This window comes from Pholis gunnellus (assembly GCF_910591455.1).
Source record: "Pholis gunnellus genome assembly, chromosome: 3".
Taxonomy (NCBI): domain Eukaryota; kingdom Metazoa; phylum Chordata; class Actinopteri; order Perciformes; family Pholidae; genus Pholis; species Pholis gunnellus.
The window spans coordinates 28,314,024-28,326,523 of NC_136529.1; the positions used below are offsets into that span (position 1 = coordinate 28,314,024).

General features: G+C 37.7%; 1 protein-coding gene across 1 annotated transcript in view; it reads left to right on the top strand.

Annotated features, from left to right (window-relative positions):
• Positions 1-4,793: 4,793 nt before the first annotated feature.
• LOC306715895 (rho guanine nucleotide exchange factor 3-like) overlaps positions 4,794-12,500 on the top strand; it is a gene marked incomplete at its 3' end in the record, with an annotated part of 16,355 nt that continues 8,648 nt past the window's right edge. Inside the window, exons 1-2 of the mRNA XM_079186374.1 lie at positions 4,794-5,364; positions 8,351-8,430. Of these exons, the coding sequence (XP_079042500.1) occupies positions 5,332-5,364; positions 8,351-8,430 (113 nt within the window). The 5' untranslated portion in view covers positions 4,794-5,331. The remainder of the gene's footprint in view (positions 5,365-8,350; positions 8,431-12,500) is intronic.

The window sequence follows — 12,500 nt, forward strand, 5'->3', positions numbered from 1 at the left end:
GGGTAGATTAATAATATAGTACAGCATCACATTTAATTTAATTTAAAATAGCTGTCATGGTGTAGAAGTGTAAAGTAGCTCTTCGGTTCTTGAGTAAATGAAACGACCTCTTTTCGCTCTGTTTTTGGTCTCCACCAGCTCCTGAGGGGAACATCTGTCTTCTGAGCGGCTAAATGCTCCACGATGTTCTCCAGATGTTCTCTAACGGTGTGAGTCCGTTGTTTGGTGCTGAGCAGTGAACAGCTTTAGCTGGTTTTTGATCATTTAAATAGTAAATAATAATAACAACCCCAAATGTGCCAAAAATAAAAAAAACAACAAGAGAAGAAGCTAAAAGAAGCTAAAAGAAAAGATTTGATTTATTGTTAATACTGAAAATGTTTTGTTGGATTTACTTCATTTTATTTAGGTAAGTGGTTGCATGAAATACATTTATCTAAATCCAGATGTATTTTTAAGTTGACGTTACTTAATTTTTAATTTAATTTTATCTTAACTATTTTGAGTAAAGTTTACACTAAAACCATGTTCAGTAAACTAAAATGTATCATGTAACCTCAATTACTATTTACCTTTAAGGTTAATGGTTTAATTTATACAAACTAAAATTAAGTTTGATGTAATTAAACATTTATAACTATTACTATCTTAACTTTCAATAAATTCCATGTTTACACAAATTAAGCAAACTAAATATTTTCAAACTCACTTTTTTACAACTTTATTATCTTTATTACCAGTGATGTAAATCAGTAAATGTACTCAAGTATGGTACTTACGTATAAATATAAGGTACTTGTACTTTACACGAGTATTTCCACTTCTCCTCACTTATTATGAGGTAAACATTGTGGATTATTGGGGTTTTGAATTTACCATAAACAGAATAAAGTCCCAACGTTTATCATAAAACCTGAAGTAACGTGTCCAACATATGAATACTAATATACATATGAATACTAATATACATATGAATACTAATATACATATGAATACTACTATACATAGTAATGCTAATATACATAGTAATGCTAATATACATAGTAATGCTAATATACAGTCACAATAACAGACGAGGGGACTTGATGCAGTCGGTGTTGATCTCTGGAAGGAATGTGGTTCTGCTGCGTTGTTCTGACGCTGTAATCATCACGTCTGTACCAGCAGAATGCGGCCATGCTGGTTCCAGGAGGTGTGTGTGTGTGTGTGTGTGTGTGTTTGTGTTTGTGTGTGTTTGAGAATAACAGTTTTTGATCATTGCTTTGTCTTTAGCGGTCCCTTACTGGTGGATTTAATATAATTATTAATCTATAAAAAATACATTTGATGTCATGGATCAGATGCAAGCTCGGCCTTTTTAACATTTATTCTTTTTAGGCAAAATTCTTGCTTGTGTTTAGAAAACGTTCCGAAAATAACACGTTCGCTATATTTATATTATATTATATAAGTAAAGTATTGGAAAAAACAATTTGGTCAAAGAAAAGCATAACATCATCACATTTACTTGACATGAATGACATAAATGACAAATATATTTAAAAAAATAGTTTTTGAATAATTTTCCTATTATTTCAGCACCAACTATTTGCTTGAAAACTTTAAAAAAATGAACCAAATTAGAATAAAAATGATGTTTTAAAGTGATTTGATGTGATCATTAATAAACGTGGTTGAAGTTCGTTGGAGCAGCTTCAGCTGTGAGCTGAGGTTTGTAGGTCTGACCTGAGATCAGCTGGTCAGAGCTTCCTCTGCTGTTTCCTGAACGATGTCATCACAACATGTTCAGCTTTTTCCTCGGCAGGAAACGTGGTCGTCATCCCACCTGCCTGGTGGGCGAGACGACGCTATCAGAAGAGCCTCATAGACTCGATTCACCAAAGAACCAAGGTCCACCTACGGGCAGGTTCTGGAGCTTTGTCCATCGGTGAAGATAGAAATATATGTAAACATTTAAAAATATATCCTATAAACAAAGGGCTCAGTAGGTTCAGTCGTTTCGTCACTCAATCGGGAGGAAATAGTGCATTTGTTTGGGGACTATTTTCAGCGGTGGATTAATCCACATGTGGTGCTTCAGGGAGTATTTGTGGCAGCAGGACGGTTGTGTAAAACTTTAGGTTCTTCACAAGAACGTCTTGTCCTCACTCTGAACACCAAACACCCAGTTTGAGTCCTAAAGCTGAGTTTACTGAGAGATTAGAAACAGATGAGGGGGGGGGGGGGGGTTCAACAAGAGAGAAGCAGGAGCCTGCAGCCAAACACACCTCTCATCTGGATTATAAGTGCGTACAACTGTGTGTGTGTGTGTGTGTGTGTGTATGGGTGGGTGTGCATGCATCCAGGGTGGGATGATTTGTGCTATTGGAAAAAGCACTGCAACTCCCAGGAATGAATGAGTCACACATATTAAAACACTTGTAATGTACAGACTCACACACACACACACACACACACACACACACACACACACACACACACACACACACACACACACACACACACACACACACACACACACACACACACACACACTGGGCGCTTTGATCAGATACAAATGCAGAACACGTTTCTGTTTGGTTTCAGGTTGGCAGCGGTAAAGATAGCGCTGACGTTCTGTTAGCATGTGTTAGCATGTGTAACGCTTTATATGGTGGACTGACATGACCCACAATGCAGCACGGTGAACTCTATAGAAGGCCTTAGGTGTGTGTGTGTAAATCAGGTTGCACCAGTTAAACTAGCAATGTCTTAAGATAGCAAAGACTTCTCTCTCTCTCTCTCTGTCTTTCTCTCTCTCTCTCTCTCTCTCTCTGTCTTTCTCTCTCTCTCTCTCTCTGTCCCTCTCTCTCTCTCCGTCTCTCTCTCTCTGTCTTTCTCTCTCTCTCTCCCTCCCTCTCTCTCTCTGTCTCTCTCTCTGTCTCTCTCTCTGTCTTTCTCTCTCTCTCCGTCTCTCTCTCTCTCTCTCTCCCTCCCTCTCTCTCTGTCTCTCTGTCTCTCTCTCTGTCTTTCTCTCTCTCTCTCTCTCTCTCTCTCTCTCTCTCTCTCTCTCTCTCTCTCTCTCTCTCCCTCCAGCGTTGATCACGGTCTGTGAACGATGCTTTTTAATCGGAATTGATTTCTAACTGAGAGGCGTTGCACAATGTGAATGTTCTCACGAGGGCGGCTCATGTTCAGGAACAAACCACAGACTAACCCTCTTCAGCTGCTCGTTAAAGTAATGAACGGAACGTAGAAGAAGCACATATTACAATAGAATGAATACATAGATAAATAGATAAGGTAAAATAGACCTGTAAGTGTGTTTATGGTTTACATGTACTGACCACCAGATGCCACCAGGGGGAGCTCTGCACAACTCTAAACTACACTGATTTCAAAATAGGAACGGATTGTTTGCTTAAAGGACCTTAAAGGACCTTAAAGGACCTTAAAGGATGGATTTTGATCTTAATAGAAAACTCTTATTCCCATATGTACAACGAAAGAGTTATTGATCGCTCATCACTTCTACTGATCTCTTAGGAGATGGATCCACAGTCCTGGTTTTGTGAAAAATAAAGCCTTAGACAAAATGTAAAAGTTACACAAATCATAAAGGTTAGGATGTCATTATTTACTTCTATATTGTTTTATACATTTTATTAATCAATTGATTAATAATGTGGTATTCTAATTGTAAAAAACATATTTTGAATGTGTAAAATACCCAAATCTCAAATATATAAATTTGAGCAAATCTTTTAAATTGAGAAGCTACATTTTTGGGGAATTTTTGCTTGAAAGATAACGATAACGATAAAGATATTTTGATTATCAAAATAGTTTCTGATCAACTTTCTGTCAAGCAGATAATTGATTGATTGACTATTTGATTGCAGCTCTGAACACTTTAGATCAGCTCAAACATATACAGCTGTGTACAGTAAACCAACCCGTGTACACACATAAATACACTCATAAAAACAAATTACCAAATTAAATAAAGTTACAAAACAGCTAATACGCTTATACAAATGAATGAATTGTCATTTGATCTCTGAGGCCCAGGTTTCATTCCACATTTTTTTAATCTTTCCTTCACAGCATTTCATCAAAACAATTGTTATTTATTTTAATATAAATCTTATTAAATGTCTTCATGTTTGTGTGCGAGTCCAGTAAAGTCCTTGAACACCCAAGTTGCTCATAAAAGTTGCTTTGTAAAGTTTAAGAGGAGTGAGCACTAATTAATCTTCTCTCCTTCTCTCCTTCCTCCCTTCATCTCTTTCTGTTTCCTTCCTTCCTTCTTCCTTCAGGTCGAAGCTGCAGAAGACCACTTCCTCCTTCTCTCTGCTCTCTCCTGACAGCTGGTCCCTCAGAGGGGTAAGAACCGACCGTACACTTAATTCATCACTACAGATAATTAAGGATGATTATGGCTCTAATATCACATAACAATAGAGAGCATAATGCAACGTTCAAATGTGTTTATCATTTGTTTAATTCATGTTTACCAATGGTGGAAGAAGTACTCAAGTAAAAGTATTAATACCACAATTTACAAATACTCAGCTACAAGTAAAAGTATATATATTATATATATATGTGTGTGTATATATATATACATATATATGTAATATTATAAATATTTATATATCATTTTATAAACCAGAGTTAGGGTCCTTTGTGTGTCGGTGTTGCTGCCGGTGTCTCCGTGTCTCCTGTAGCTCCTAATTATAGACGGCCGGTTTCCCCCCCGACGACCGTCACTTCCTGTTTGTCCAATGGGAACTGAGTGGACACACACACACACACACACACACACACACACACACACACATACACACACACACACACACACACACACACACACATTGTGAAGGGTTCCTGTTCCTGAGGGTCTGTAGATCCACTCAGAGAGGTGGTGAAGCTGAGGAGGAGGTGAAAGAGAGAGATGAGGTTTTAAAAGTCTGACCGATCAGGAGAAAAGAGAGAAGAAGAAGAAGAAGAAGAAGAAGAAGAAGTGGCTCCTGGAGCTACAAACTGGAGGAGGTAGAGAAGAAGAAGTGTGAAGTTCAGAAAAAGGAAAGAAGAAAGATGAGTGCAGCGATGTGATTGTGAAGGAGAGAGGAATCAAAAAGCATAGGAAGGAGGAGAAGTGATCACAGAGCTGATGTGACTTTGAGGTAAAAACAAAGTGGCCTGGAGGAAGAGGAGGAGGAGAAGAAGAGATTGGAGGAAGAGGAGGAGGAGAAGAAGAGATTGGAGGTAGAGGAGGAGGAGAAGAAGAGCAGCGGTTTGCAGAGAGAGTAAACTGACACTTGAACTGTGTTTGAGGAGCAGATCTTGATGATGGGCTGCTGTCTGTTTGTTTACTATCGGGTGAGTGGAATGTAACGTATCCCAGAATGCATTTCATTCAACCACGAGCTTTAAGGGATCTGTGAGGGTTCTCCGACACGTTACAGGTTCGACCACACAAATCCTGCAGAACCGTCGTACTGTTGTCACACTTTGTGTTTGTTGCTCTGTGTTTCAAATATCACAACATTCTCTAAAAGTTTCAGAAATATTCACAAAGGGGTTTTTGCGGCGGTCACGCGTCATAGTCGGCTCCAGGCAACAGCCTGCATCCATGTCTTTAGTCCTTTACGTCATTAAAAAGGTACTTGCATTAAAAACACTAAGAGTAAAAGTATATAAGTATTAGCAAAGGTGTACTTCAAGTATTTAAAGTAAAAAATACACACTGGATGTGTGAGTGTGGATTAATATTACTGCTGTATTCATGTATATGTTGCGTTATATTCTATAAGATCATAAGATGTTTAGTAGAAGTTCATAAAATGCAAATACTCAAGTAAAGTACATCAAATCTGGTATTCTTGTGGTACTTGAGTAGTCAGTAACAATACACCACCGTTTGCTCTACGTTGGTTTGGTTTCTCTCACGTGGACGGATATTCTTCACCTTAATGTACATGTACTTGTACTTGTAACACGTATGTACATGTACTTGTACTTGTACATGTACTTGTAACATGTACAAGTACAAAGAGCATGGTGCAGTACTTATATTGTGTTCAATGTGATGTTCTGAGGATCAAAGACATTGTTGCATTTCATCACAGGACATAAAATATAACAACTTATTAACTATTTAATGCAATTAACATGGCGACCAAAGAATACTAACAAGAAAACCTCATAAAAAGTGTAATAAAACCACCACAGAGATGATTAACTTCAGCTGAGAAAGATTCACACCATGAGAGCCAAGAAATCACTCATCAGAACCACAAATAACGTTTTCATTATTTGAGTCTATTCGATGGAAAAATACTTTTGAATAAATAAATCTAATACAACCCAAAGCTACAATAAGCTAATTCATATTAAACTCATTTGCTCATGTTTTTTTAACATTAAAAAGTGAAACCATTTCATACGACACACATTAATATGTTGATATGTAAGAGGTGAAGATGCTGGGAGGGGTCAGGCTAGCAGTTTAGCCCTGTTTCCAGTCTTTATGCTAAGCTAAGCTAACTGTCTGCTGGTTGATGTGTGATATTTTGACGTGAGACCAGTCTTCTCATCTAACTCTCTGCATGACAGACAGTAATAATATCAAACTACTTCTTAATACTCACAATAAGTCGCCTTTTGAAATGATTTCTGGTCATTTTTAACACCGATGATCGCTGTAATATTTAGATTCCAGCCGACTGAGACTCGGTTCAGTCGGGTGACAGGTCGCTGCGATGTTTAGAGGAATGACCTTATATGGACCGGAGGAACAGACTCCTCCCTCCTCCTTGGTTTCCATAGCGACAGTGAGTTAAAGGTAAAGTCTGCCAGGTTACATGCATAACGTCAACAACAAAGTCTCAACACAATGCTGAACAAACAGCAGACTTCCTGCTATTGTTACACTCTGCTGCACTGATCCCAACATCCTCGTCTCCTCTCCTTGTCTCCTCTGCTTGTCTCCCTCCTCCTCCTCTCCTTGTCTCCACCCCTCGCCTCTCTTCATCTCCTCACATTGTCATCTTCTTCTCCTCTCATTGTCTCCCCCTTTTCTTTCCTTGTATCCCCCCTCTTCTCTTTCTCCCTCCTCTTCTTCTCTGCTTGTCTCCTCCCCTTCCCTCCCATCTTCTCTCCTTTCCTCACCTTTTAATGTCTCCTTTCCTCTTCTCTCCTCTTAATGTCTCCTCTTTCCTCCCTTCTTTTTTTTCCTTCCCTCATCTCTTTAAACCTCTTCTGTCTTACTTTGTTCCTTTCCTCTCCACCCTCCTTTCTCCCTCACCTTTCCTCTTTCCTCTCCTCGTCCCCTTGTCCTCCCTTTCCTCATTTCCTCTCATCCACTCATCTTCTCATCTTCTCCTCCTCCTCCTCCTCCTCCTCCTCCTCCTCCTCCTCCTCCTCCTCCTCCTCTTTACCCTCAGTGACCTCAGTGCCTTTCTCATTAAGAGTTTGTTTACTTCCTGTGTTTGGTCGTCATGGTAGCAAACAGGAACTGTTTTTTTGTCATCATCATCATCATCATCATCATCACCACTTCTTTATTTACTTCCATTGTATTCTCCTCTTAAAGCTCTTTACTGTACTCAGGTACTTTAGATTCTGATTAAACTCTCGTCACTGTTTCACGTCGACCCGTTCAAACAAAGAAAACGTTTGACTCTTGTTTTTTCTTCTGAATCCATCCAATAATTCACAAGAACAAAGTTTAGTGACAAATAAACGTAATTTGTTTTTCAGAAATATGTATATTTTTTACTCTCCTTATTAATTATTTCGTCATCCCTCCGATTTATCTTGCGACTCTTGCAAAGTTTTAAGAAATACATTACTTAAATAAAATAAATAAAATAAATAGAATAAATAGAATAAATAAAATAAATAAAATAAATAAAATAAATAAAATAAATAAAATAAATAAATAAAATGAATGAAATAAATAAAATAAATAAAATAAATAAAATAAATAAAATAAATAAATAATTTAGTAAAATAAAATATTTATAATAATAAAATAATAAAATAGAGCAGTAAAGAAACGACATCACATAAAAGCCAGTCTGTAGGGAATTAGAGGAGGTTTACTAGATCTTCTGGAGGTAAAACAGTGAATACTTTGGATATTTGAGTGATAATAAGCTGCAAACTAACCGATATGTAACCGGCTTTGTATAACATGTTTATATTATAGAGATTGTCATGTACCACTCCGCCTTTAACCAGCTCAGAGCCGCACATATTACATTTGATTCAGTGTGAAAATAAAACACAGTGGAGCTGTTAACACGGACAGAATGTATCGATGCTTCTGACTAACGTGATGTGTTCATGTGTGTTGCAGAAGAAGAGGAAGCAGGCCAGCAGAGATGCAGACTCCCTCAGTCTCTGCAGTCTGGACATCAACGTAAGTCCAGCTCTAGACTAACCTCTCCGCTGTGTTTCTGGTCCACATTTAGTCACGACAGGTCGACTTTAACGGCACGTCTGTTCCCCGGTATGCTTTGATAAAGACTTAAAGCTGCTCTGTGGACTTTTCCTGGAAACAAAAGTTATGTTTACATTCAGTGTTGTGCATTGTGTGGATCCTTGAGGTCTAACGAACGAGTTGAATGCGTTTCTTTCCTCGTTAAACATTAGTTTTCTTATTTACATCACAAGACTGTTAATCCACGAGACTAAAAGAGCTCACAAACACCGTCGGGTACCTTTGATACTTGAAGTGGAGCCATTTCTCTGATACTGTTCGCGTTCTTGTAAAATTACAACATATTTCTTGCAATATTACTAAACATATTTCTAGGATTTAATCTCATAACGTTTCGATTCAAAATATTTTGAACATGAAAAAGAGACGTTCTTCATTTGAGCTGCAACAACACACAAAGTAGTTTTAAACAAAAGCTAGTTGGAGTTTTTACCGTGACTTATTCAAGATACAATACATGACGCTTTTTTTTTGGTTTTTAAAAATAAAAAAAAATGATATATATATATCTACAAGTTACAAGGGTTTTTATTTGTCATTGTACAACAGTGTCGCAAAACGAAATTTAGATTGTAGTCCCAATTTGCTGCAAAGGAAAGAAACAAAACAACAACAAAAAAAACTTGATTATTTGTATTATTATTATATTATTTATATATATATATATATATATTTATATATATATATATATATATATATATATATATATATACAGTATATATATATATATATATATATATATATACTGTATATATGTACAAGTCCATATTCCACAAGACATCCTAAAATATGCAAAAGCACTTTGTTTGAACTGAATTGTATTCACATCCTTTCACCCCATCGCCTTATTTGTTTCTGGAAATTCAGAAAAGAAATTAATGAATTAATATATTTTCACTCATAAAAAATAATGTGTTGATAAAACAGCACCTTAAATATCTGCGTACCAGCGACAGCGTTAGTTACACACAGTCTTCATCCATGTGACGAAGGACGAAGCCCGGGCGTCTCCCTCCGTCTAACACAGGAAGTCAGCCCTCAGTCGATACACCGCAGCGTGACAGACACACAACGCCGTCTTATTCCGTCACACGCCAGCGAATAAACGACGCTCTATTGTTGCTCTATTGTTGCTCTATTGTTGCTCTATTGTTGCTCTACTGTTCTCTACTCTCACATTGTGCCGTTACGGAGACGTGGAGACTGATTTAACTGATTTTAAGGTCAACGCTCACGACGGGTTCATGTTCTACATCAACACATTCACTCCGTCTGGACCGGAGACCAAACAAAAGGTTCATTTTATGTGTCAATCAAGTTTTCTGTAAAGTATTAAGTAATTTGGTACTAATCCCTGAGTTATTTTAGTTACAAAGTTTGTAAAAAAGTTTGATCATTATGAATATATTATTGAAATCCTCATTATCCACTTTGTTAGGTACACACAATCTGATGTCTAAAAACTATTTGTATTACGCTTGTTAATGTTCACTTTTCTGTCACAGTGGTGTTAATTCAAGTATATGTTTATTATTGAGGACGACCTCAACAATAAACATTTAATTAAATTTACACATTTCTTACAATGTCGACAACATCTGAACATTAAACGTCGTAAAGGTAAAATCATTGATGTAGATTTACAGCAGAATGAGCAGCTGTAACTAATAAAGTGGCCATTATGAGTTTATGCAAAATAACATAAAAAGAGAAATTTCCCATTTTTGTATGTTCAGCTCACCTAAAAACTATCTAGTTTACAAAAATAATTAGGTTTCCATTCGTTAAGTAGAGTTGTCCACAGTCCTAAATATTTATTATATATATATATATATATATATATATATATATATATATATATATATATAATATATTATCAGAATCTTTGTAGGAAATGATAGGAAACTACTGGACGTGTAAAACAAAGTTACCAAATCAAACTCACTGATGAAAAATATCAACAACGTAAATCAGATGAAGCAGTGAAACAGCAGCAGAGTGTGAAGGCTGTAAATAAAGTGTTTAATTAAAGGAGTCCTGCTCGGTGGTGGAATGTAACTAAGTATATTTATTCAAGTATTCATACTTCTACTTAACTTGAGTCTTTTATTTGTAATACTTCTAGAGAGAAACGTTGTACTTTTTACTTCACTACAGTTATCTGATACTTCAGTTGCTCGTTGGTTTACAAGTTAGTATGTTTGCATTAAAAAACACATGAGGAGATTATGAGATGTGTTTTGTTATAAATGAAACTACCCAGCAGTACATACGAGTACAGCTGAAACTACTAACCAATAAGCTGATTGACAGACAAATATATTATCAACTACTCTTCCTGGTCCTGCTGCCGTCTGGAGTCTCGTCTACTGCAGCGGTTCCTGTTTGAGTTCTAGATGTTTTCACTCATTCAGTTCTACTGACGCCCTCAGGCTCACACGGTGGATCGACAGCTATCGACGTGGTCTAGTAAACCGAGGGCGGTGGTCACTGAACTGTGAGGAAAGATTAGTCTTCTTCTGGTATCTAAACCTTTAACAATAAGGCCTTCAGAATAAAAGCAGGCTATTTTATTTTCTCAGATAGTTTTTGAAGGCTCCACGTTATTTACAGATTTAACTATTTGACTGTTGCTCTCGAGTGAGTCGTGGTTTCGATTATTTGGGACAAAACTTGTAGAATAAAGTGTTTTTGATGAAATAACACAATTTTAAGCTCAGATTTAGTTGCTTTTCTTTGACAGAAGAAGTTTGTCACACGTGATGTGTTCAAGGACCTACGGAAACATGAACATCTGATCATAACGTCTGTTGTTACAGCTTCTAGCTTTGATAAACGGTGTACTTTTGGAGATTTTTTAAAAGAAAACATGATCTTCAAACCCGCCGGTGGTTTTTGGGTCCAGAGGGTTTCCAAGCAGCTTTGAGTCAAAGTAGTTCAGATCAGTTATTGTAGTTGAGTCACAGCCAACCAGCTAACTAAACTAGCTGCATGTTAACCAGCTGTAATAGCAGCTATTACGTATAGTTTCATATTATATATTTTATTCATTATTACCGAGTAAAAGCAGGTCGTACTGTTGACATCCGGCGGTATTTTACCAAACCTCTGTTGAATTTAAAGACGTGTTTCGTTAATGTACGTACACGCAGCTGAATCTGTTCTTGGATCAGTGACTTTTGTTCCTCTCTGGGCGTCAACGACCGAGCTGTCGTATTCACAGACAATGGAGCAGCGTCTCGAGGGGCATCTTTCAAACATCAACACGAGGTGGGGTTCATGTCGGGTCAGAGGTCAGCGATGCCAGTCGCAGCGGTCAAAGGAAACCACGGGAGCATTTCTACAAACAATACAATCCATGACGTTCTGATACGTCATTACATAGAGCTGATCCAGGATATGTGTGTGTGTGTGAGTTTAAGCAATAACTAGTCGACTTATTATAATGGACATTACATCGACTGAAAGAAATTGATTCCAGGGGGAAAAGGGAGAAAGGAAGGAAGGAAGTAAAGTGAGTGAGTGAGGGAGCCAGTGAGTGAGTGAGTGAGTCAGAGAGAGAGATTCATTTTCAGGAGGAGGGGGACGAGTGAACACCCGTCACTGAGAGTGAGGAAGCTTAAAACTCTATTTAACAGTGAAGTCAGACAGAAAACTGGAATAAGAGCTCCAGAGGGTCTAAGCTGGCTGAACTCTGGTCGGACCGAACCTTTACTGGACTCTTTCTCAACACTGCCGGGAACCGAGCCGGACCCAGAGACCCTCTAGACGGCACCGGGCGTTTTCCAGGACTCCTCTGGTACCAAACTCTTTCCAGAACTAAACTTCCGCAAGAAACCGTACTGGTACTAGTTTCTTTCCGGGTCTCTGTACCGGTATCAGGCACTTCTTGGATACAGAAAAGCTCTAAAGACTTTGTGGATACTCTTCTAGTTCCAGCTCTGGAAGATGATGCTGTAAAGGTACTGAATACCAGACAGATTCTGGACACAAAACCTGTATCCGACTC